Consider the following 22,638-nt stretch of genomic DNA (forward strand, 5'->3'; position numbering starts at 1 on the left):
AGTATTCCAATCTAAACTATTAAAAATTAATAATTAACCCTGATAACCCTGATAACTTGACCTTACGGCAAACTGTGTATTGGAATCAGAATAGAGGAGAGCAAAATACATTGTCTGCATACTTGGTACGTTAGTTAGGTTTTTGAGAAGATCAGCCTTGATTTGGAAAATCACTTTTTCGTTTTAAGTTTTTTTTAATTCTCTTCGTAATCAATGATTTTTGTTTCATAGATTCCATATTCGAAAGTGGGTTAGCTCTTTAAGTCTTTCTGATCATCCTACTTTTTCAGGTCCTGCTGAGGAAGCAACTGTATTTTTTTATGAAACAACGGTTCTCTCCATCAATAAACAAAGCATGCAACAGTTGTCAACTTTCTCTTCTCAAGCAAAGTAATGTGACTTCTACCAAAAACATGAGTTTAATTATAGTCCAAGGCAGTACAGTCCAAACTCTAACACTCATACAAAATATGGAGCCATAGTTTACTTCTTTGAATCTACTAAAAACACGAGTTCTGAAGATCACTATTTTAATATGAACTATAGCTTCATCTGTGGTATGCGGATCACACGTTCTTTGAGTACGTGGGAGGTTAATCCATTTTTGAGTATTCAGTTTACAGTGCTTGCATCTCTTATTCTGTCTTCAGTGCCAATGATTGTTTTGGATAATATATTATTGGCTATCAATTCTTAGTCTGTTTTTATGCTTTTGCTTTGGCATGCTATCTTTTAGATATCTGAAGAGGTTTATGTACCACTTCAGACCCATTGTTTTGTTCATGATTTATTGTGTGTGTGCTTTAAACAGCAGCTGTGAATGAGATTTCAAATGTTTACGTGTTTGTCAAATTGTATCAGGTATGGCTGGACCGGAAATTCAACCGGCTGTTACAAACCAAAACTCCCTGATCACTAACAGTTCGTCATAGTCAAGTAAACTCTACAAACACCCATAAGAAAATTTGAAGATAAAGGAAAGCTAGGAAAGGTAGATTCACAATTATTAGGATTATCGGTAGGGGTTTTGAATTAGGTTGTTTTCTGATTGGAAATTGTAACTTGATTCAGATATAAAATCTAAGATGGATAATCCGTTTGAAACAGAGAAGCATGATCACTTGTATGCAGTCTAATTAACCCAAGATAAACCAATTTCATTGTTAAAAGCAGCTGTACCAAATTACAGAGATATTTATAGATCCTAATATATACATAAAATCAAGGTAAGCTTAAGCATCAATGTGATTGACATGTGTTTTACCACTGTTGATGCACGTATCTAAAGATGTCCTTCACACATGTACCTGAAAATAGTAGTGTACATATGTTACGTATAAGAGAGCTTGAAAATAAAACTTATGACTATATTTACATAGTTACTACCTGAGAATTCATCATTCTTGTCTGAAATTCTGAAATATTTCTTTAAAAACAACATTTGTTGTTTTCTTTGCTCTCTTGCCTTCTTCGTCAATGATTAGGATCTTCAGGCCTCCCCTACTTTTGGCTCTTGAGACAGCAACATATAACTGACCATGTGCAAAAACTGGTTTTGGTAAGTAGATCCCTACATGAGATAAACTCTGACCTTGACTTTTATTAATTGTCATTCCAAAGCACGGAGAAATCGGAAATTGTCTTCGCTTAAACTGAAAAGGCAACCTAGCATCCGTAGGTGTAAGGACCATTCTTGGCAGATAGATCTTACCCCCCACATGATTACCAGTAATGACTTTTGCTTCAATGACATGAGTTCCCAGTTGTGTTACCCGCAATCTAGTTCCATTGACCAAACCACATTTCTGGTCAATGTTTCTTAGAAGCATAACTGGAACCCCTTTCTTTAGCTTCAGAACATGGTTGGGCACTCCTGCACACTTAATCGAGTTAAGGAATTCAACTGTGACATCTTTATCTCTTTTTTTGCTGGAATCTGATTCACAGATTTTATCAGAGCTATAATATGTCTGTAAATCTCCCGGAAGAAGATCCATGATGTGATTGTTGACCTCATTGACAACATCATTTGTGGGACATAATATAGCACGGTCTTTGAAATAAGACTCATCCTCCATATGCTCTATCAATGAGGGATATGTGGCATTAGTGATTGACATGATTGGATCAAGTGAGTCCATGAGCAGCATGTCATCTGGTATATCAATCAATGCTTCACCATCATTGGGTTCAGATAACTTCCCATCGCCTAATTTTAGAATCCATTCGGAGAACTCTTTGATGGATTCAGCTTCTGCTGGGTCTGAGTCAACAGTTAGCCGCATATTCTTTGTTAAACTAAGCACTTTGCAAGATTTCCACAGCACAGAAGAAGTGAGAGAAGCTTGCACAATGTTTTGCCTGCTACCCCTATGAATAACTGGGAGCACTTGGCGAAAATCACCTCCAAAAACAATAGTCTTACCACCAAATGGCCTACTGTGGTTAGGAGCCTTTGCTGCTCTCATAACATCTTTCAAACTTCTATCTAGAGCTTCAAAACAATGTTTGTGCAACATTGGTGCCTCATCCCAAATGATCAACTTAGCTTTCAATAACAATTCAGCTAGCTCACTATTTGTGGTAAATGAGCAAGTGGAACTTTCATGCAGCTCTAATGGGATTGAAAACCGAGAATGAGCTGTGCGTCCCCCATCTAGTAACAGTGCTGCCATTCCACTTGAAGCTACATTCAAGACGATATCCCCAACTGAACGAATGTATGTTGATAGAGTTTTCCAAAGGAATGTCTTCCCTGTCCCTCCAAATCCATTGACAAAGAACACACCACCAGAATTTGTTGTGACAGCTTTCATGATAGTGTTATAAATATCCCTCTGTTCTGATGTCAATCTAGACTGTAATCTTTGATGTTCCTGAGCACATGCGTCTCTGTCGTAACACAGCTCATCAGTTATCAATCTATTGACCATAGAAGGAATATTGCTGTTTGTGGGAAATGGCATTGTAGAGAAGTTTTCGAGAGTATTTCCACTGGAGCGTAACTGCTTTTCGATCTCCAGCAAAGTTTGATTCTTTAGCTGATCATTTGACATTTCTAGTCCTGAAAATTTAAGGAAAATAAAATCAATAATATGTGTAAAAAATTACAGTAGGACCTCTATAAATTAATACTCGATAAAGTAATAATCTCTATAAATTAATAAATTTTTCCGGTCCCAATTTGGGCCGGTGTAAAATAATAAGATAATTATATTTTCAAAACTCTCATGTAAATATATAGTTCCATTAAAATCATAAATTAATATTCTATCAATATATATTTTTATATAAGTACAAACTAAACATTATATTGTTGGTTTTATATTTACAATGAAAATACATATATTTTTTAATATTTCAATATATTTTGATAATATTTAGTAAATTTATATCGAAAATCACATAACAATTCTAAGAAACATAAAAATATACACCAAATAAGATAATAAAACAATATGAAAGTCAAATTTCTAAAATTTAAATAATGTACATATCGTAAAATCAAATATTTTCTTTAAACAAAAATAAAAAAATAGAAAAAACTAAAAAGGAAACTTTTGTAATTTAATATCTATATAAATTAATAAAATTTTAAAGTCCCAATATTATTATTTATAGAGGTTCTACTGTAGTTATAACAACTGTGAAACTTTTAGAATTTGGGAAAATATTATGGTTTACATAGAACAAAAATAAATATATTATACAGAAGTAAATATAATAACGTCTAGTGTATAGTATAATTCATATAAGTAATCTTCTAGAGATGCAAATTTTTATATATTATTATTGTAAGGTCGAACCTGGCCTCTGGAGGATTGCACGTTGCATATGTAAAATGTCATCAGAAAGTAAATGCCATGTTTCCGACCAAACATGTGCAGGCTGTGACAAACTTTCTGAAGCTAAAAGATAAGCGAATAATCGACGTAAGTAAACACCTGACCCCCATTGACTTGCTTCCTTGATGGCTTCAATGTACTCCTTATCATCATCAAGTAAACCTAAAGCATAGCAAGCTTCCTTGTAGGTTGGATATGTAATTCCATCAACGGTACGATAATCTTCGTAGCATGTTGCACCTTTAACTTTGCTCAAAAGAATCCTCAAGTAGAATCGTTGACCAGCAGATGGTTTGGTAGGATGGATTCTACCAACAGCTGAACCTCTTTGACGTGGAGTCCATTCTGTTATCGACTTGTTCCACACAAAAAAGTAGGGAAACTGAATGTAAGTCAATTCCTTTGCAACAGAGTTTCGACTACACATTTTCATATACTCCAAAAATTGTGACGTTTGATTTTCCTCTTTTGCCAATACTTCATCAATATCGTCCTCGTCATCATAGGTAAGGTTATGCTCTCCAGGAAGATGGAAAGACAACCTCTGAATAGATGTGCTACTGTAATGTAGCTCAAACCCAAATATTCTCCACATTCCTTCACATGGTGATATATACCTATAAAATAGTTAGAAAAAAAATGTGAGATATTTTACTCTTAAACTATGAGATTTTATATTGAAGGTTAGGATTAAAAAATTACCGACAATCAATGAAACGCTTGATTTCATCTACTACATTTTGAGAAGTATTTTCAGAACTTCCTCCATTTGCTGAATCTTGTTGTAGTTTTGCAGTGACTCGGTCATTTCCTTTGTTGATGTATTTGAACAAATACTTGATTGCTCTTGATTGATTGCACCATTCCACATTGATATGAGCTTGATATTTAGTAGTAGTTGTGGGTTATAAGGAATGATGTACCTGTTATCAATATCAATCCCGTTTTTCTCCATTGATTTTCCATCGTCTCTTCTTCTGTAAACTGGGAATCCTTCTTTATTAATGGAAGTATGAGGGGAAAAATCTTTAGGAAATCGCTTGGTACATTTTCCTTTCACCATGCATGGCGAGTTTGGATTTGCTAACCCACATGGACCATGAACCATTATATCTCTGACTATATCATATAATGCTGGATTAGATGCTCGATCTGGAATTTCAGCAGATATAAGCTTGTCTATGTCATCTGTAGTAGGAAGCTTTGATCCCCGCTTTAAAACAGCAATATATGAGCATGCGGAAGTCCTCTTTTTTGGAATTCAATTGTGTATATCACTATTCATTTCAAAAGAATATCATCAGAATAAAATAAAAGCACAAAATATGTATGTTTTAAATATGAAATAGAATTTACCTGCTGCTGATGGGCCAAAGAGGTTGTTGTCTTTTATATCCCAAATAAGAGAATCCAACTTCATCTTAAACACCCGTGACAGAATATCAGGTCTGTCTTCTGTTTGTAAGCGTCGGGAACTTAGATACCTTGTAATCTCAGGCCATTTAGGATTGCAAGTGAAAGTTATGAATAAATCTGGATATCCAAAATGTGAACAAACAGCCATTGCATCCATATACTTTTCATGCATGTATCTTGGACCTCCCACAAAAGTTGCAGGCAAGACAACCCTTCTTCCACACATCGATGAATCTTTATTTCCAGTAGAAGCAAAATCTGAAATATTGCTGTAGTTGTCTGCACGCAAAGTCTTTTGATTGAGCTTGAGATATCCAATTCTCTCTCCTTCCATCATTGTGTATGCATCAACAATGAATTGCTGAAACAGTTTTCCAGAATGCAATAGCACGTTGAAGTGGCTGGCACGTTCCATGAGCTTGTAAGAAAAAAACTCTTTCATGCTCACTCTAAACCTTGGGTTTGTTGATGTTGTTGTTGTTCTCTTTAGATGCAAATCGATATGGTAACCATCCTCTCCATATGGAAACAGAATTGGATATTGTAAAGGAAGATATGCTGGGTGAAGCTCACTGATTCTTGCCAAATCTCTACTTTTAGTTTCCACCACAATATCTCTCGCCTCAAACTCTTCATCAATATCTCCAACCAAAAGTGCAGCAACTTCTGAGCAAGTGGGCATATTATAAGTATTAGGATCTGTCGAACGACCTGAAATCAATCTCACTTTGACATTCATAGATTCCAATGAATCTCCAAAACGTTCCTTTGCTGTCCGAAGAGTCTTTGCGTATGGGTTGGTTTCGTTTAGCATAACTTTGATTTCTTCCACAATATCATCCCTGAGTATTTTTATATCAGAAGTTGGTGTTGTTCTTTTTGAACTGCAGTTATGAATGAATGTTAGTAATGTAAATAAGAAGATAGAAAAATTAAAATACCCTAAATATATAATATATATGAAAATATCTTATATTATTTTGTAATATAAGAACAATTGCATACCTGAATGCTGCGATTCTGTTTGCATTTTCATTGACCGTATCAAATATGTAAAGCTGTTGGAATTTAGGCCGTGAGTCATCTAAAGGGAGTAAACTTCCAATCCTGTGGTAATTTTGACCTAATAATCTGAAAACAGGAGGTCCACGCCCTTTGTTGATTGATGTGTCAACTTTTCCACCCATAGAAGTGAATGCAAACATCGAGTTGTAAGCACGAATATTCTCTCGGAAATTTTTGCTTCGGGTGTCTCCGTTCAGTAGAAGATCAATAATGACTTGAGGCAGCTGAGGAGGTGGAGGGAGCTCTATCTTTCCATGCATACAACAGATTGAGAATTCTGGAGGTGCTGAAACTCGTCTTTTATTTATACGTTCATTGTACCACATTAGAGCCCCACAATGTTTGCATTGGAATGTTGGATCGCCAAAGTCTTCGTAATCTATGGAAAAAGATCAGGTCATTATGTTGAATCTTGATTTTTTTTTTTATAATTATGCTTTCAAAATCCTATGTTCGTGATGTTATATGTACAGATAAACTAAATTATTTGTTAATTGCTTCAGTCTAATACCTGGATTTGGAGTAATAGCTTGAAAAGTAGTAGGAATAGAGTGCTGGCTGGAGCTTGCCGAGTTAGAACTAACTGAAAGTTGAGAATAATATATTCTGATTAATATTTAAATTAATAAATAATGATTATAAATGTAAATGAATTATACTACATGATCCTCTTGGTTTTGAGTTCTTCCTCCTATCTCTCAAAATGCGCATACGTTGACTCCTTGACTGAATATCTTCTGCCATGAGGACATGATCAGACCAGATGTTACATTAGTTGGGTTGCTTAGAGGAAACGAAACTGCAATATAGAAAACAAACATAACTCTAAATACCTTGTCTTACGTTGATTCTTCTCTGAGTGACCTTTTCTTTTCCTTTGAGTCGCATTATGTTCGTCCTGTAAAAACATATATATGAGTAAAATAAGTCGAAGGTGATCTGAAAAGAGAATGAGCGTCTACCTGTTTAAGGTTTAGCGTGGAATGATGGGGAAGAAGAAGAAGTGGAGAGAGTAATAAAACGGAGACTTAACGAACAGTTAATTTTTAAGCAATTTCAAATCCCTCCAAATTAAGTAAACTGTAATCAATACTGTGCCTTACGAATAGATGTGCCTTACGTGATTAGCCTAGTTATCTGGAGTCTTCCAAATTAAGTAAATTATAATATAAATTAAAATAGATGTGCCTTAACGTGATTACCTTTTTTTTATATAGTCGTTTGATTTTTATTCTAGATAATATAAATATAGATATAAAATATTGTAAAGGTATATATAGGGCTGGACAAAATAACCGAACCCGAAGAATCGAACTAAATCCGATCCGAAAAAGTAATACCAAATCCGAACCAAAATTGATTAAATATCTGAATGGGTTCATATTTTGGTATTTAAAGAACCGAAACCGAATCCGATCCGAACCGAAATATTTCGGATATCCGAAATAGATTAATATACATATATATATATATATATATATATATATATATATATATATCAACTATTTTTAGATCTAATTTATATAACTATTTTTAGATCTAATTTATATTAAAAGCATCTAAAATATATATGATATTTTAAATTGTCTAAAATACTTGAAACTATATACAAATATGCAAAAATACATGTTTAAATAGCTAAAGTATACTCAGAACACCAAAAAATTTTTTAAAAATTATTGATTCTCTGTTCAAAGATTCAAATCAAACAAATTTATATGTTAATTTTTGGTATTTTGACACATGTTATTCCAATTTATATGTAATATATTATTTTGTTTATAGATTTTGTGAAGTTTAAAGTATATAATTAATTTTAAAATTTTAAAATAATTTAATGGGTTATCCGAACCCGAACCGAACTCGCAAGGATCCGAACCGAATCCAAACCGAAATTTAGAAATATCCGAATGGGACTGAAATCTTTGACCTCGAACCTGAAACCCGAATAAATCCATACCGAACCCAAATAGATATCCGAACGCCCATCCCCAAATATATAAAATAGAACTGGACAAAATATAAGAACTCAAAAACGGACAGAGGTTGACTCAATAAGTTATACAATACCGAAATCAAAACCTGAATTGAAAAAATGTATCTAGCATGTTAATTATAGATAACCTGAACCAAACCGGATAGTTTCACTTTAATCCAGAAACATGAATAATATATAATATATTATATCTTTCCTCATTTCGTCTCTCCAAATAAGTAAATTTTAATATAAATTAAATTAAATTAAACTGTATATATATGTTTTACTTGATTCACATTTTTTATAGTTTTTAATTTTCCTTCTAGATTAAAGAATAATAATAACATAAAAATATTGCTAAGGTAGAATATATAATTTAGCTTTATACTATACAACATGAATTGATTTTTCTGTAACAATTGTTTTATAGTTTTTAACATAGAGAAAAACAAACGTTTAAAAATTATAATAAAAATCCAAGGCAGCTGATCTAAGAAGAAATAAAAATCAGTAATAAATAATTACATAAACCTAGAAATAAACACAATAGCATGTTTTGAAACCTGAAGTAGACTAAGCTTAGACCTAAGAAACATGTACATAAAAACATAAAAAAGTAGAGAACGTGGATACTTGAAACTAAAAACAGAGAAGATAAATCATCAGTTTTTCTCCTTTTTTGGAATGAGGTTGGCTGTTTTTCTCTGTTTTGTAGATGAAGGTTTTGCAGAGTGATCTTTAGTCACATACCCAACTTTTGGTTTTGATTTTGTTGATGAAAGTTGTCCATCTTCTTCAGCTAAAAGTGAAACATCTCCTTTAAGTTTCTTTGAAGAAAGTTGTGGCACACAATCTTCAATTGCTAGTGTACTTGGGTCGCTTTGTGGTTGGAGTTGATGCTGATTCTGTGGAAGCACTTGTAGAATTGTTAGACTCTTCCAAAACATCATTGACCTGAAAAATACAAAATAAAAACATGCCAGAACACCTGAGAATATAATATGAAAATCCAACATAACAGAAAAGGACTTCAACGTGTCAACCACTTCAACGTAAATTGTATTATGTAAAACCGTTTCGGCAATTTATTGATGATGCACACACAATGATGGAATCAGAGAGAATTAAATATCTTAAGCTCAATCAAAGACTTTGCGTGCAGACAACTACAACAATATCTCAGAATTTTCTTATATAGGAAATAAAGATTCATCAATATGCTGAAGAAAGGTAGTCTTTCCTGCAAGTGTTCCCTATTTACATATCCAGAGATAGAATTTTATATTTTTCATTCTTTGTCAACTGTTAAAACATTGGTTTCAAAAAAGCTAAAAAGCATAAATATAAGTTCAAGTGGAATAATGTTAATTACCAAGTTCGTAGTGGTCTCGGTGGAGTTTGAGAAATGAGGACCAATGGCAGGAATGTCACTCTACACAAATTGTTTTTGTAAATATACTAAAAATAACAATAAAATAGTTCTGAGAACTATTTCAAAATATGATGATAGAGAGTTTTTATCATTTTTACCTCATTGGCATCATCACTATGAAATCTTAAAATTTTGGCAGGGTCATCCGTGACGTTAACTACTTTAAAAGTAGATGGTGTGTAATTCTTGGATGTTTCAGGTTTGTACACTGTGAAGACAAACTCCCGACCCTCTAAAGCTAGAAGTTCTCGAGGTAATTCATTCCCATTGTTGAACTGCAAAAATACATCTAAAAATTAAAATAAATTTAGATATTGAGATGAATAAAAAGATCTATTTACCTGAACTTGTTGCTCCAACAACTCATATGCCGATTTGTGAATTAGTTGAATGACTTCTCTGTCAAACATGAGAAAAGAAGCTGTTCCTGTATGATCCAAGACTTTACAATGAACCTGATATCTGTAAAAATAAAGTATAGTTTAGCAAACTGACAAAAAATAAATAAATGATATACATTGATTAGTGACAAACCTTGTTTTTGTAGAACTAACAATTTTCTCGCATGCTTCACATGAGAACTTATCCATTTCTAGTTCTTCAGTTTCTGGGTTCAAGTAGTAGTTTACTTTCTTAGCACATCCTGATCCTGGACAGGCTAGATACCACCAAGGACCCTCAGTTTTAAGTGCACATATTGTTGCATATATACAACACCTTGTTTCCTACAGATCAAGAGAAAATTTAAATGAAATGGTTGCATATGTAACAGATTTAAGAACTTGATCAAAGAGTACAACATACAACTTACCTCATATGATGTTAACAGCTGGGAAATTGTTTTTGCGATTCTCAAATGGAATATGATCCAAAGAAACTTGGGTACAATTTGACAAAGTCAATTGAGAACCACATGATGTTGTAGACATAACATCTTTTGACATTCTATTATAGTAAAGTAATATCATTAATCTGAAATAGAAATTATAATAAAATATGAAATGAAAAGAAAACAGAACTACTTACTTTTCTTTGAATTCATTTATCTCAGCAATGTCAGAATTAATAAACAGCTTTGTTGAAGATTTCCCACTTTGAATTGTGAATTTTCCTACAAAACAAAAGGCAAACATTAATATTTGACTGTTTCAAAAGTAGTATTAAAAGCAGATTTACCATTATAAAATGTTAATTCTCATGAGACTGCAAAGCATAACAATAGCTCCACCAGAAAAGGATTGAACATACGAATGAATATCTTCAGCATATTTTTCCCAAAATACACAATTAATGATTGAATCACTACAACATAAGAAAACACACGTTTAACAGAGGATCAATATGAATACACTTAAAATCATAATTAGAAGTTTCAAGAAAACTAACCCACAGTTCTTGAGTTGAAGATTCAATATTTTACATGGAGCATTACGACAGTAAATTTCTTTGAGATTGCAAGGTCCAACATTTCTCCAATTACATCTGTAGAAGAAAAAAAAGATTTCATAAATACATGAAAACAAATCTGAAAACCATTTTATACAATAAAACAGAAGTCAATTGACAATCCTGTGTTTGACACCTGTCTTTTTATATTTATTCCTTTTTTAAAAATATTGTTCACTTTAAAAATATTGGTATGAAATCTTAAAATTTAATGGGTTATCCGAACCCGAACCGAACTCGCAAGGATCCGAACCGAATCCAAACCGAAATTTAGAATATCCGAATGGGACTGAAATCTTTGACCTCGAAACCTGAAACCCGAATAAATCCATACCGAACCCAAATAGATATCCGAACGCCCATCCCCAAATATATAAAATAGAACTGGACAAAATATAAGAACTCAAAAACGGACAGAGGTGACTCAATAAGTTATACAATACCGAAATCAAAACCTGAATTGAAAAAATGTATCTAGCATGTTAATTATAGATAACCTGAACCAAACCGGATAGTTTCACTTTAATCCAGAAACATGAATAATATATAATATATTATATCTTTCCTCATTCGTCTCTCCAAATAAGTAAATTTTAATATAAATTAAATTAAATTAAACTGTATATATATGTTTTACTTGATTCACATTTTTTATAGTTTTTAATTTTCCTTCTAGATTAAAGAATAATAATAACATAAAAATATTGCTAAGGTAGAATATATAATTTAGCTTTATACTATACAACATGAATTGATTTTTCTGTAACAATTGTTTATAGTTTTAACATAGAGAAAAACAAACGTTTAAAAATTATAATAAAAATCCAAGGCAGCTGATCTAAGAAGAAATAAAAATCAGTAATAAATAATTACATAAACCTAGAAATAAACACAATAGCATGTTTTGAAACCTGAAGTAGACTAAGCTTAGACCTAAGAACATGTACATAAAAACATAAAAAAGTAGAGAACGTGGATACTTGAAACTAAAAACAGAGAAGATAAATCATCAGTTTTTCTCCTTTTTTGGAATGAGGTTGGCTGTTTTCTCTGTTTTGTAGATGAAGGTTTTGCAGAGTGATCTTTAGTCACATACCCAACTTTTGGTTTTGATTTTTGTTGATGAAAGTTGTCCATCTTCTTCAGCTAAAAGTGAAACATCTCCTTTAAGTTTCTTTGAAGAAAGTTGTGGCACACAATCTTCAATTGCTAGTGTACTAGGTCGCTTTGTGGTTGGAGTTGATGCTGATTCTGTGGAAGCACTTGTAGAATTGTTAGACTCTTCCAAAACATCATTGACCTGAAAATACAAAATAAAAACATGCCAGAACACCTGAGAATATAATATGAAAATCCAACATAACAGAAAAGGACTTCAACGTGTCAACCACTTCAACGTAAATTGTATTATGTAAAACCGTTTCGGCAATTTATTGATGATGCACACACAATGATGGAATCAGAGAGAATTAAATATCTTAAGCTCAATCAAAGACTTTGCGTGCAGACAACTACAACAATATCTCAGAATTTTCTTATATAGGAAATAAAGATTCATCAATATGCTGAAGAAAGGTAGTCTTTCCTGCAAGTGTTCCCTATTTACATATCCAGAGATAGAATTTTATATTTTTCATTCTTTGTCAACTGTTAAAACATTGGTTTCAAAAAAGCTAAAAAGCATAAATATAAGTTCAAGTGGAATAATGTTAATTACCAAGTTCGTAGTGGTCTCGGTGGAGTTTGAGAAATGAGGACCAATGGCAGGAATGTCACTCTACACAAATTGTTTTTGTAAATATACTAAAAATAACAATAAAATAGTTCTGAGAACTATTTCAAAATATGATGATAGAGAGTTTTATCATTTTTACCTCATTGGCATCATCACTATGAAATCTTAAAATTTTGGCAGGGTCATCCGTGACGTTAACTACTTTAAAAGTAGATGGTGTGTAATTCTTGGATGTTTCAGGTTTGTACACTGTGAAGACAAACTCCCGACCCTCTAAAGCTAGAAGTTCTCGAGGTAATTCATTCCCATTGTTGAACTGCAAAAATACATCTAAAAATTAAAATAAATTTAGATATTGAGATGAATAAAAAGATCTATTTACCTGAACTTGTTGCTCCAACAACTCATATGCCGATTTGTGAATTAGTTGAATGACTTCTCTGTCAAACATGAGAAAAGAAGCTGTTCCTGTATGATCCAAGACTTTACAATGAACCTGATATCTGTAAAAATAAAGTATAGTTTAGCAAACTGACAAAAAAATAAATAAATGATATACATTGATTAGTGACAAACCTTGTTTTTGTAGAACTAACAATTTTCTCGCATGCTTCACATGAGAACTTATCCATTTCTAGTTCTTCAGTTTCTGGGTTCAAGTAGTAGTTTACTTTCTTAGCACATCCTGATCCTGGACAGGCTAGATACCACCAAGGACCCTCAGTTTTAAGTGCACATATTGTTGCATATATACAACACCTTGTTTCCTACAGATCAAGAGAAAATTTAAATGAAATGGTTGCATATGTAACAGATTTAAGAACTTGATCAAAGAGTACAACATACAACTTACCTCATATGATGTTAACAGCTGGGAAATTGTTTTGCGATTCTCAAATGGAATATGATCCAAAGAAACTTGGGTACAATTTGACAAAGTCAATTGAGAACCACATGATGTTGTAGACATAACATCTTTTGACATTCTATTATAGTAAAGTAATATCATTAATCTGAAATAGAAATTATAATAAATATGAAATGAAAAGAAAACAGAACTACTTACTTTTCTTTGAATTCATTTATCTCAGCAATGTCAGAATTAATAAACAGCTTTGTTGAAGATTTCCCACTTTGAATTGTGAATTTTCCTACAAAAACAAAAGGCAAACATTAATATTTGACTGTTTCAAAAGTAGTATTAAAAGCAGATTTACCATTATAAATGTTAATTCTCATGAGACTGCAAAGCATAACAATAGCTCCACCAGAAAAGGATTGAACATACGAATGAATATCTTCAGCATATTTTTCCCAAAATACACAATTAATGATTGAATCACTACAACATAAGAAAACACACGTTTAACAGAGGATCAATATGAATACACTTAAAATCATAATTAGAAGTTCAAGAAAACTAACCCACAGTTCTTGAGTTGAAGATTCAATATTTTACATGGAGCATTACGAACAGTAATTTCTTTGAGATTGCAAGGTCCAACAATTTCTCCAATTACATCTGTAGAAGAAAAAAAAAGATTTCATAAATACATGAAACAAAATCTGAAAACCATTATATACCTATTGGTTAAATCACATACCTACAAACACCTTTTCATCACAATTCTGAGAAAGCAGATCATCAAAAGATACACAATCAAAACGAAGTGAATCGTTTGGAATCTCCTCGCAATTCTTCTTAAGGTATGTTGACCAAGTGAAAAATATCTTGAAAGGATGTCCAGTTCCTCTGTAATTCCCGAGATTAGGAGACAACTTAAAATTCATCAGAATACAACACTCTCCTTCTCCCAAATCATTTTCGAACTTGGGTATCAATTTTCCTCTAATGCAAGCTTGTATACGATCTCCCTGTTAGTACATGATAGAACAATTATCAAAATCATATAAACATAAACAACTCAGAATTATAATATGTACCTTATCATCCACAAGTATTAAATCGACTCCACCAACATCTCCGGTCTTATCGCCGTTCTGAAATCTCCACATACGGGCAACTCGAACCTTAATTTTCCAGATTTCGTTTTCAGTAACTGCCTGTAACTGAGCAATAGGAGTGAAAGCAAGCTTCATCTTGCTCATAGCTAGAGCAATACCTGGGAAAAAATCAGATTAAAATCTGCAACTTGATATAGAGAAAAAAAGGAAAGAAATTCTAGAGTTGCAGATTTAATAACCTGTGGTAAAACTAAACGAAATTTCTTTTACTGCGATTTGTTTCCATATCTTTTATAAGAAAGGTAGTTGAAGATATGGAGTTGATGGCAAGATTTACGGATGGTGGAGAAGAAAGTGGAAGATATTGTGCTGAGGAAAAAAGTAAATAAAATTAATTAGGAAATAGTTATTGTGGAAAAATAAAGTGGTGTCTAGTTTGTTTATGACAGCTATATACAGTTACATATTTTTTTAATTAAAAAAGACATTTCGGGGAAACCAATATTTTTAAAGTGAACAATATTTTAAAAAAGGAATAAATATAAAAAGACAGGTGTCAAACACAGGATTGTCAATTGACTTCTGTTTATTGTATAAAAGATAACTTTCAATTTTGATGTTTGTTGTTTACATCATATATTAAACAGATATTTTTTCTATTAAAAATAAAATAGTTGCATAAAAATCATAAGGAAAAACTAATAAAATAATTAGTTTTCTTTTTTTTAAAAAAGTGCAAATAAAAATGTAAAGGTAAAGTAATCTTATTTTTTCTTATAATTAACTTAATTTATTTTTTAGTAATTCTGTGTTAAAAATAAAATTCTCATTACAAAAATAATCTTAAAGTACTATTCTGATTGAAGCAAACTTAAAATGATATTCTGTGGAATATATTGCTTAATGTTTTAATATGCATTATTTTATTTTAAATAGCTAATTTATATTGTTATAATGAAATACTATTATATTTTATTGTAGTTTGCATGAAAAAAATAGAATATGAATCTGTAGCCCTAGGACAAATGAAATCATATATATATATATATATATATATATATATATATATATATCTTAATTTTTTGCAAGTTATCTGAATTTATAGATATATTTTGACTGGAACCCTAACTTTATTAATAATATATAATATTTAATATAAAAGTAAATAAACATATCAATGTTTTAAGAATGTCTAAAAGTTCTCTTATATTATATTTCAGAATGTCTTGAAATTAATATTATTTTGTTGGTTAATTGTGTACACAAATAAATTATACATAATAATTGATATTGATTAACTACCAAAATAAATTTATATTATATATCCAAGTAATATAATAAAATTGGTTCAAACTCAAATATTAGATATCTATATCACACAATTTATAAGGGAGTTTTCTTTTTTAATTTTTACTTTTGTATAATATTCAGATATATGTGGTAAGATAATTATCGATAAATTTGATTTATAAAATTATCATAAATTTTAAATATATAGAAAACTTACTTATTGCAACTGATATTTAAATCATATTAAGGAAAAATTAACGAGAAAAGTTAAAGTCTGTTAGGGAAAAGAAAGAGAGGAGCAGAAGACTTGGCTATAAAAGGTTGTCAAGGTCAATACAAAGAATCATTGGGAGCAAATAAGGAAATTACTATTAAATAGTCTTTTAAAATTCTATATTATAAAATATTTGATAGTAATTTCTTTTTTAAAAGACTAAACAAAATAATAATTGCAAAAAGGTATTAGAAAGTTAATTCTTTTTTAAAAAATATAATGTTTATTCTTAAACTCACTAAAGATAGAGAATTATAAAGATAAATTCAACGTTTTTAAAAAATGTTAAACAAACGAATTGTAAAATCCCATAATTTCAATTATTTAATAAAAAACATGGAGAAAAACTAACTTTATAATAAATACTATTCCTTTTTTAAAAACCTAATTAAAAGAAAATTGTAAAAGTACTTTTATTACTTTCTTATAAGTAACTAACTTTCCTTTCTAATAGATAATTGTATGTTTAAAATTATGACCAAAAATAGCTACAAACATTTTACATCTATATTTAGGTTTAAGTTTCCACATATTATTTTTACAAAACACAATAGTATTTACATGAAAAGTATTACCTGAGTATTTTTTTTTAAATTTCTTGATACAACTCAACATTTTATTATCATTATTACATTTTATTATAACATAACTTTCAATTTTGATGTTGTTGTTTACATCATATATTAAACAGATATTTTTTCTATTAAAAATAAAATAGTTGCATAAAAATCATAAGGAAAAACTAATAAAATAATTAGTTTTCTTTTTTTTTAAAAAGTGCAAATAAAAATGTAAAGGTAAAGTAATCTTATTTTTTCTTATAATTAACTTAATTTATTTTTTAGTAATTCTGTGTTAAAAAAAATATAAATCAAAAATAATTTAAAACATTTCACCTGATATGATAGCAACATGTGTCAATTACTACAAAATTAGATATTGAAAATAACCTTTTTCATAAAATCTTAAATAAAAGAGATTTCTAAAAAAAATTCTTTTCTAATCTTAACCAATTAAGATTTTTTTTTCTTTTCTTTTAAATCCTAACCGGAGAGAATTGTAAAATAATAATAGTAATTTTTAATTTAAAATTTAATATTAAACATGATACTAACAATTATTTAATTAACAATACAAATTGAAAAAAACATTAGTGATATTGAAAAAACAAATTTTAAAAATGCCATCTTTTAAAAATAATTAATATTAACTGGAAATAATTATTTGATAGAAATTTTGTTTTTATAAATCCTAGATGAAATATAATTGTAAAAGATTAAGTAATATAAATTTCCTTTTCTAAAATCCTAAAAGCTGTAAAAGAATATTTGATAGTTTTTTTTTCTAAAATAAATCCTAAGCAAAAAGAAATTTGTATCATATTTCTAAGTCCTAACCAAAAGAGAATTGTAAAAAAATATTTTATAATATTTAAAGAGAGTATGTGATGATGAACATAATATTAAAAAAAAATTAATTGACGAAAGAAGTGTAAAAGTAGTATTGAAACAAATTGTTAATAAAAGCAATTTTAAGATTATTTATTAATAACTAGAAATAATTATTTGATAGCAATTTTTTTCTGAAATTGTAAAGAGAATATAATTGTAATAGGTTGTATGACAAATTTTCCTTTTCTAAAATCTAAAAAAATGTAAAAGAGTATTAAAATTTTTTATTTAATTTATTAATTGTAATTAAATAGGAGATTTATAAAAATAATTTTCCCCTTTCTTTAAAATCATAGCAAATAAACTTTTTAAAACTTATTTAATAAAGCATTAAGTTAGTACATAAGAACATGTATAATATTTTCCTTGACTCGATTGGTGTATTTGACTTTGATTTTTTTTTATCTTTCATTCAATTTTTTATTTTGGTTGTGTTGAGTTTAAACGTTTAAGTATATTATATTCCTTAATCCTAATTGCAAAATTTACAACATTGATCTATGAACAATGATTATAAAATACAAATATTAACTTGAACTTATGTGTGAAAAATGGTATTTAATTATAAAATAAATCTCACACAACATATGTAGAAAAATCGTAAAACTATAATAAAATGGTTTTTATTATGTTTTTATTAAACTAAAACATCAAATAAAACATCAAACAAAACCCGTTGCAACGCAACGGGCTCATATCTAGTATGTAATAAAAAGAAGATAGTTGCTGCGTAGGATGATTGTGACACTAAAAAGCAAAGAGTTCTATAGAAGAAAACTGAAACATAATATCAGTAAAGCATCCAATGCTTCTCTTTGTTAGACCCCAAAGTGACTATGACAACGAATGACCTTTTCTTTTTTTGGCCCTCGAGGATAACAACTAAACGAGTACGTGCACGCCACATACATGCAAATTGATATTGCATAAAAGGTGACACAAGCGACTATCTAAAGGTGTGAAAGAACATTTTAAAAGAGGAAAATATAATGCTTAAGGACTTACTCCAACATTTTATATTTTCCTGAAGTTACACGTAAAATAAAGAACGGCACCAAGAGATTGGATTATCTTCATGGGTTTTTTAAGCATGGATAACTTATTAAAAGGCCATCTTATATTTCATAAGTTCAGAAACCATTACCAATAAAAACGACACAAAATGCTTTCATCACCAACGACGACATCACGTGGGTTTTTCCAAAATTGGTCGAATATAATTGAATCAAGTAAGTCTCTGTATCATGTCTTTTCCACCAGTAGTAAACAAATCTAGTGGCAGGAAGAAGATATGCTTGTTTGTATTCACAGAGATAAAGAGACAAATATATAATCAGAACGGACCAAAACTCGTACAGTTCCATGGATAAATCCAAGAAGAGCACAAGTGGACGATCGTACATCCAAAACATGTAATGTAACAAAACCTGACAAGCGTTACAAAAAAAAAAAAAAAAAAAAAAACAAAACAAAACCTGACAAGCCTTCGAATCATCTTCTTGTTTATTACAGTTTTGGCCCCAAATCTTTCATACAATCTCACTCATACTTTCCCTACACATAAAGTAGAATCAGTTTTACTGATCAAATCATTTGGTTACGTAAAGAAAGAAACGCTCACCAGCAAAAAAAAAAACAAACTAAACGGCAATGGAAGTTAGCCGGGAATGTGGGAGAAATTAGCCTCTTTGGGTTGGGCCCCAAGGCCCAGAGACTTCTTTCAATGTTTAGTACTAAACATGTCTAAACTTAAAAATCTCTCTTGTTCCTATCAAATAGCTAAAGTAATATTGCTAGTAGGAAACGATAATTCTGCTATTGACGAGTTCAAGTCCACTCTCAAGTCTGCATTTAAACTTCGAGACATTGGTCCAGCAAAGTAACTTTTCGGATTTGAGATTGCGCGTGACAACATTGGTATTAGGAAATATACTTTAGAACTTCTTGAAGATGATGGTTTACTAGGCTGCAAGCCTCTTTCAGTACCTATGGAACTTAATCTCGAGATGTCTTCTTCTGATAGTTATCCTCTCGACGATTCTTCAGCGTTCAGGCGTATTGTAGGCAGAGATTCGTATTTGACACATACCCGACATAATATCACTTATGAGTTAGGATGTGCATAATCTGAGTCAATGCATGTCTGTTCCACACACACTTTCCATCTTTAGGACATAAAATATATGTTTGTTTGCATTTAGGGGCTGAAACTGTGAGATGTCAAACAAAGTCTCATATTGGATATTAGACAAAGTAAAGTTTAATATATAAAGAGATGTCCAACTCTATTAGTACGAGGCCTTTTGAGATGAAAAGCAAAAATAAATCCATGCGGGCTTGTCATTAAGGTCCAAAGTGGACAATATCGTACTAATCAGATAAATAGAGTTGGACACAGGATTTCATAATCCCAACAATTGGTATCAGAGCCAGGTTTGACGAGAAATCTGCAAGAAGACTTAAATACTCTTTAAGAGATGAATGAGGTACCCTTGAAGTTAAGAATGGGAGGTATGTGGCAGAGATCACGTCAGAAAATCATGGAACCTGTAATGTTGTGGGAGAAGCATTCTCAGAGATGAGTTGTGGTTCTTAGTTTGAGGGGGAGAATGTGAGATGTCAAACAAAGTCTCACATTGGATATTAGACAAAGTAAAGTCTAATATATAAATAGATGTTTAACCCTATTAGTACGAAGCCTTTTGGGATGAAAAGCAAAAGTAAATCCATGCGGGTTTGTCATTAAGGTACAAAGTAGATAATATCGTACTAATCAGATAAATAGAGTTGGACACATGATTTCACAATCCCAACAGAAACGATTATTTTGAATTGTAACGGCCAGGACCGATACTTATGTATGAAATACTTCTGTTGAAATTTGGTTGAACGAAATACATTTACATGCACTAATACAAGACTATATATAACTAAAAGTATTATACAACAAGAATGGACAAAACACATTTTCATATGAATATGAATATCTATGCACTCTTTATTTGGTGAGTGCAGTGAAACTTTCATTGGGACAATAGAAAAGGACATTCCTCAAAGGAAAAAGGGTCACAGAAGTTCAAAGAAGTAATGATGATCAACTCACAAGCATGCCCATTATTTTAAATCTTACCTTTGCTGCTATAAATGCTTTAACAAAACAGAATAATTAGTTTGTTTATCAATTTACCTCCTCTTTTGTAATTCCCTCCTCTTTTGTAATTCCCTCGTCTTTTTTCGTTATTTATTTGTTTATCAATTTACCTTTCTTAAAAGGTTGTGGGGGAAACAAAATCAATTTCCAAACAGGTATGTATAATCATTATAAGTTCCATTCGATAAAGACCCCGATCCAAAAGAAAAATAGCATCACGTTGATAAACTAACCTATCCCAATACAATTGTTTGACAAATTTTGTCTCATATAACTGGTTATTTTCTTCTTTTATCTTGTTAATGGATCTATGAGAGTATCTCCACTATAGTGGCTGAATAATTGTCACGTAGGCAGTACTTTAGTTGTTAACAAATTAGTTGAAATCGCATGCTAGCCTCTTTTTTTTCCCATCTAAGAGTAATATTATTAAAGGCAAAAAGCCCATCCGAAAAAAAAGCCCAAAAAGAGCAGACACACTAGGACCAACATTTGGGACACAGCCCAACAGTCCAAACTAAAAGAACTACAACGAAAAGCCCACAGAAACCCAAACCAGAAGCTTACCACTCGACTTCTGCGTTTCACGTGGCATGATCACAACCACGCCGTGTCTACGTGTTTAATCCTCACCGACAAGAGGGACACGCGTCTCCTTTTCCTTCACCCATCGCCATCGCTTCGATGCTTCGAGAAAATCACCGCCGGAAACAGAAACCGCTAACGTTTCGCCGCAAGCCACCAGAAGCGAAATCATACCGCTACAACTACGACCTCCGTCTTCCTCGCCGTAGCATCGCCTAGTGGAGAGCTTCATCGTCTGTCGAGATTTCATCCACCGTTAGCCACGCCGTCAAACTGAAGAGAGCGTCGTTCTCCAACCATATCTTCTAGCGCCGGTGACGCGGAGCTACGAGAGCCTCCACCCCCGTAGTCAAAAACCGGCGATGCGGAGTTATGAGCGTCTCTACCCTCCGGAGTCATAAGCCGGCGACAGTGGTGCTTGTGGGAGCCACCTCGTCCCGGAAACAAAAGTCTTAGTGAACCGAAAGGGAACAAACGCCCGATCTCTTCCTCGCCAAAGACAAACACAAAATTATCGAACAAAGAAAACTAAGAAAAAGAAAACAAAGAAAAAACTAAAGCCGGACCGGCCCACTCCGCCAGCCGGAAGCACAGAATCACGGTGGTAGTCTTAGAGAGAAGACAGAGCAGTTAATCGTAAATCGCATGCTAGCCTACTGTACAGAACTCCGAGTAAAATAGTTTGGAACATCTTAGTAGATTTTTAAAAGAACTCTTTGAATTGCTTTTGACTACCCATTGTAGCATTTATGAGCTTATAAGTTAAAAATTGAGTTTTTTTTTTTAACAGGGATGTTCCGCAACCCGTAGACCTGTAGACACTTCCGTAGCTTTCCGCAACTCATAGGTCTGTAGTCACTTCCGTAGCTTTCCGTAATCCTTAGGCCCGTAGTCACCCCTGGCCCGAAACCAGCCGTTACTAATATCCATTACCCAAGGGCCCAACACCAACGCCGCGCTTAAATTTAAACTTGGGGAGGGCGTAAAGCATTTCGTGGCCACAAA

General features: G+C 31.7%; 4 protein-coding genes across 5 annotated transcripts; all 4 read right to left on the reverse strand.

Moving 5' to 3' along the window:
- Positions 1-1,397: 1,397 nt before the first annotated feature.
- LOC130500215 (uncharacterized) lies at positions 1,398-2,167 on the reverse strand. The gene has a single exon (XM_056994977.1). It carries the CDS (start codon positions 2,148-2,150, stop codon positions 1,398-1,400), a length of 753 nt encoding a protein of 250 aa, XP_056850957.1. The 5' UTR covers positions 2,151-2,167.
- Positions 2,168-2,215: 48 nt separating this feature from the next.
- LOC130500216 (uncharacterized) lies at positions 2,216-6,652 on the reverse strand. The gene is made up of 7 exons (XM_056994978.1): positions 6,267-6,652; positions 5,202-6,145; positions 4,769-5,033; positions 4,548-4,691; positions 3,807-4,462; positions 2,307-3,064; positions 2,216-2,263 (listed from the first exon to the last, which is right to left on the reverse strand). Exons 1-7 carry the CDS (start codon positions 6,650-6,652, stop codon positions 2,216-2,218), a joined length of 3,201 nt encoding a protein of 1,066 aa, XP_056850958.1.
- Positions 6,653-8,759: 2,107 nt separating this feature from the next.
- LOC130499782 (uncharacterized) lies at positions 8,760-10,848 on the reverse strand. The gene is made up of 7 exons (XM_056994177.1): positions 10,763-10,848; positions 10,548-10,681; positions 10,271-10,461; positions 10,078-10,198; positions 9,835-10,011; positions 9,677-9,736; positions 8,760-9,258 (listed from the first exon to the last, which is right to left on the reverse strand). The coding sequence occupies exons 3-7, from the start codon at positions 10,324-10,326 to the stop codon at positions 9,160-9,162; spliced, it is 513 nt and encodes a 170-aa protein (XP_056850157.1). The 5' UTR covers positions 10,327-10,461; positions 10,548-10,681; positions 10,763-10,848; the 3' UTR covers positions 8,760-9,159.
- A 1,385-nt stretch (positions 10,849-12,233) lies between these two features.
- LOC130499781 (replication protein A 70 kDa DNA-binding subunit A-like) lies at positions 12,234-15,280 on the reverse strand. Of its 2 annotated transcripts, none has more exons than XM_056994176.1 (12): positions 15,122-15,280; positions 14,862-15,028; positions 14,522-14,792; positions 14,343-14,439; positions 14,135-14,259; positions 13,984-14,068; positions 13,771-13,903; positions 13,494-13,684; positions 13,300-13,420; positions 13,057-13,233; positions 12,900-12,959; positions 12,234-12,482 (listed from the first exon to the last, which is right to left on the reverse strand). In XM_056994176.1, the coding sequence occupies exons 2-12, from the start codon at positions 15,024-15,026 to the stop codon at positions 12,267-12,269; spliced, it is 1,641 nt and encodes a 546-aa protein (XP_056850156.1). In that variant the 5' UTR covers positions 15,027-15,028; positions 15,122-15,280; the 3' UTR covers positions 12,234-12,266. The 2 variants fall into 2 exon arrangements, with proteins under 2 accessions (XP_056850156.1, XP_056850155.1); XM_056994175.1 differs by having other exon boundaries at positions 14,862-15,040; positions 15,122-15,275.
- Between the last annotated feature and the right edge of the window lie 7,358 nt (positions 15,281-22,638).

This window comes from Raphanus sativus, chromosome 9, assembly GCF_000801105.2.
Source record: "Raphanus sativus cultivar WK10039 chromosome 9, ASM80110v3, whole genome shotgun sequence".
NCBI lineage: Eukaryota > Viridiplantae > Streptophyta > Magnoliopsida > Brassicales > Brassicaceae > Raphanus > Raphanus sativus.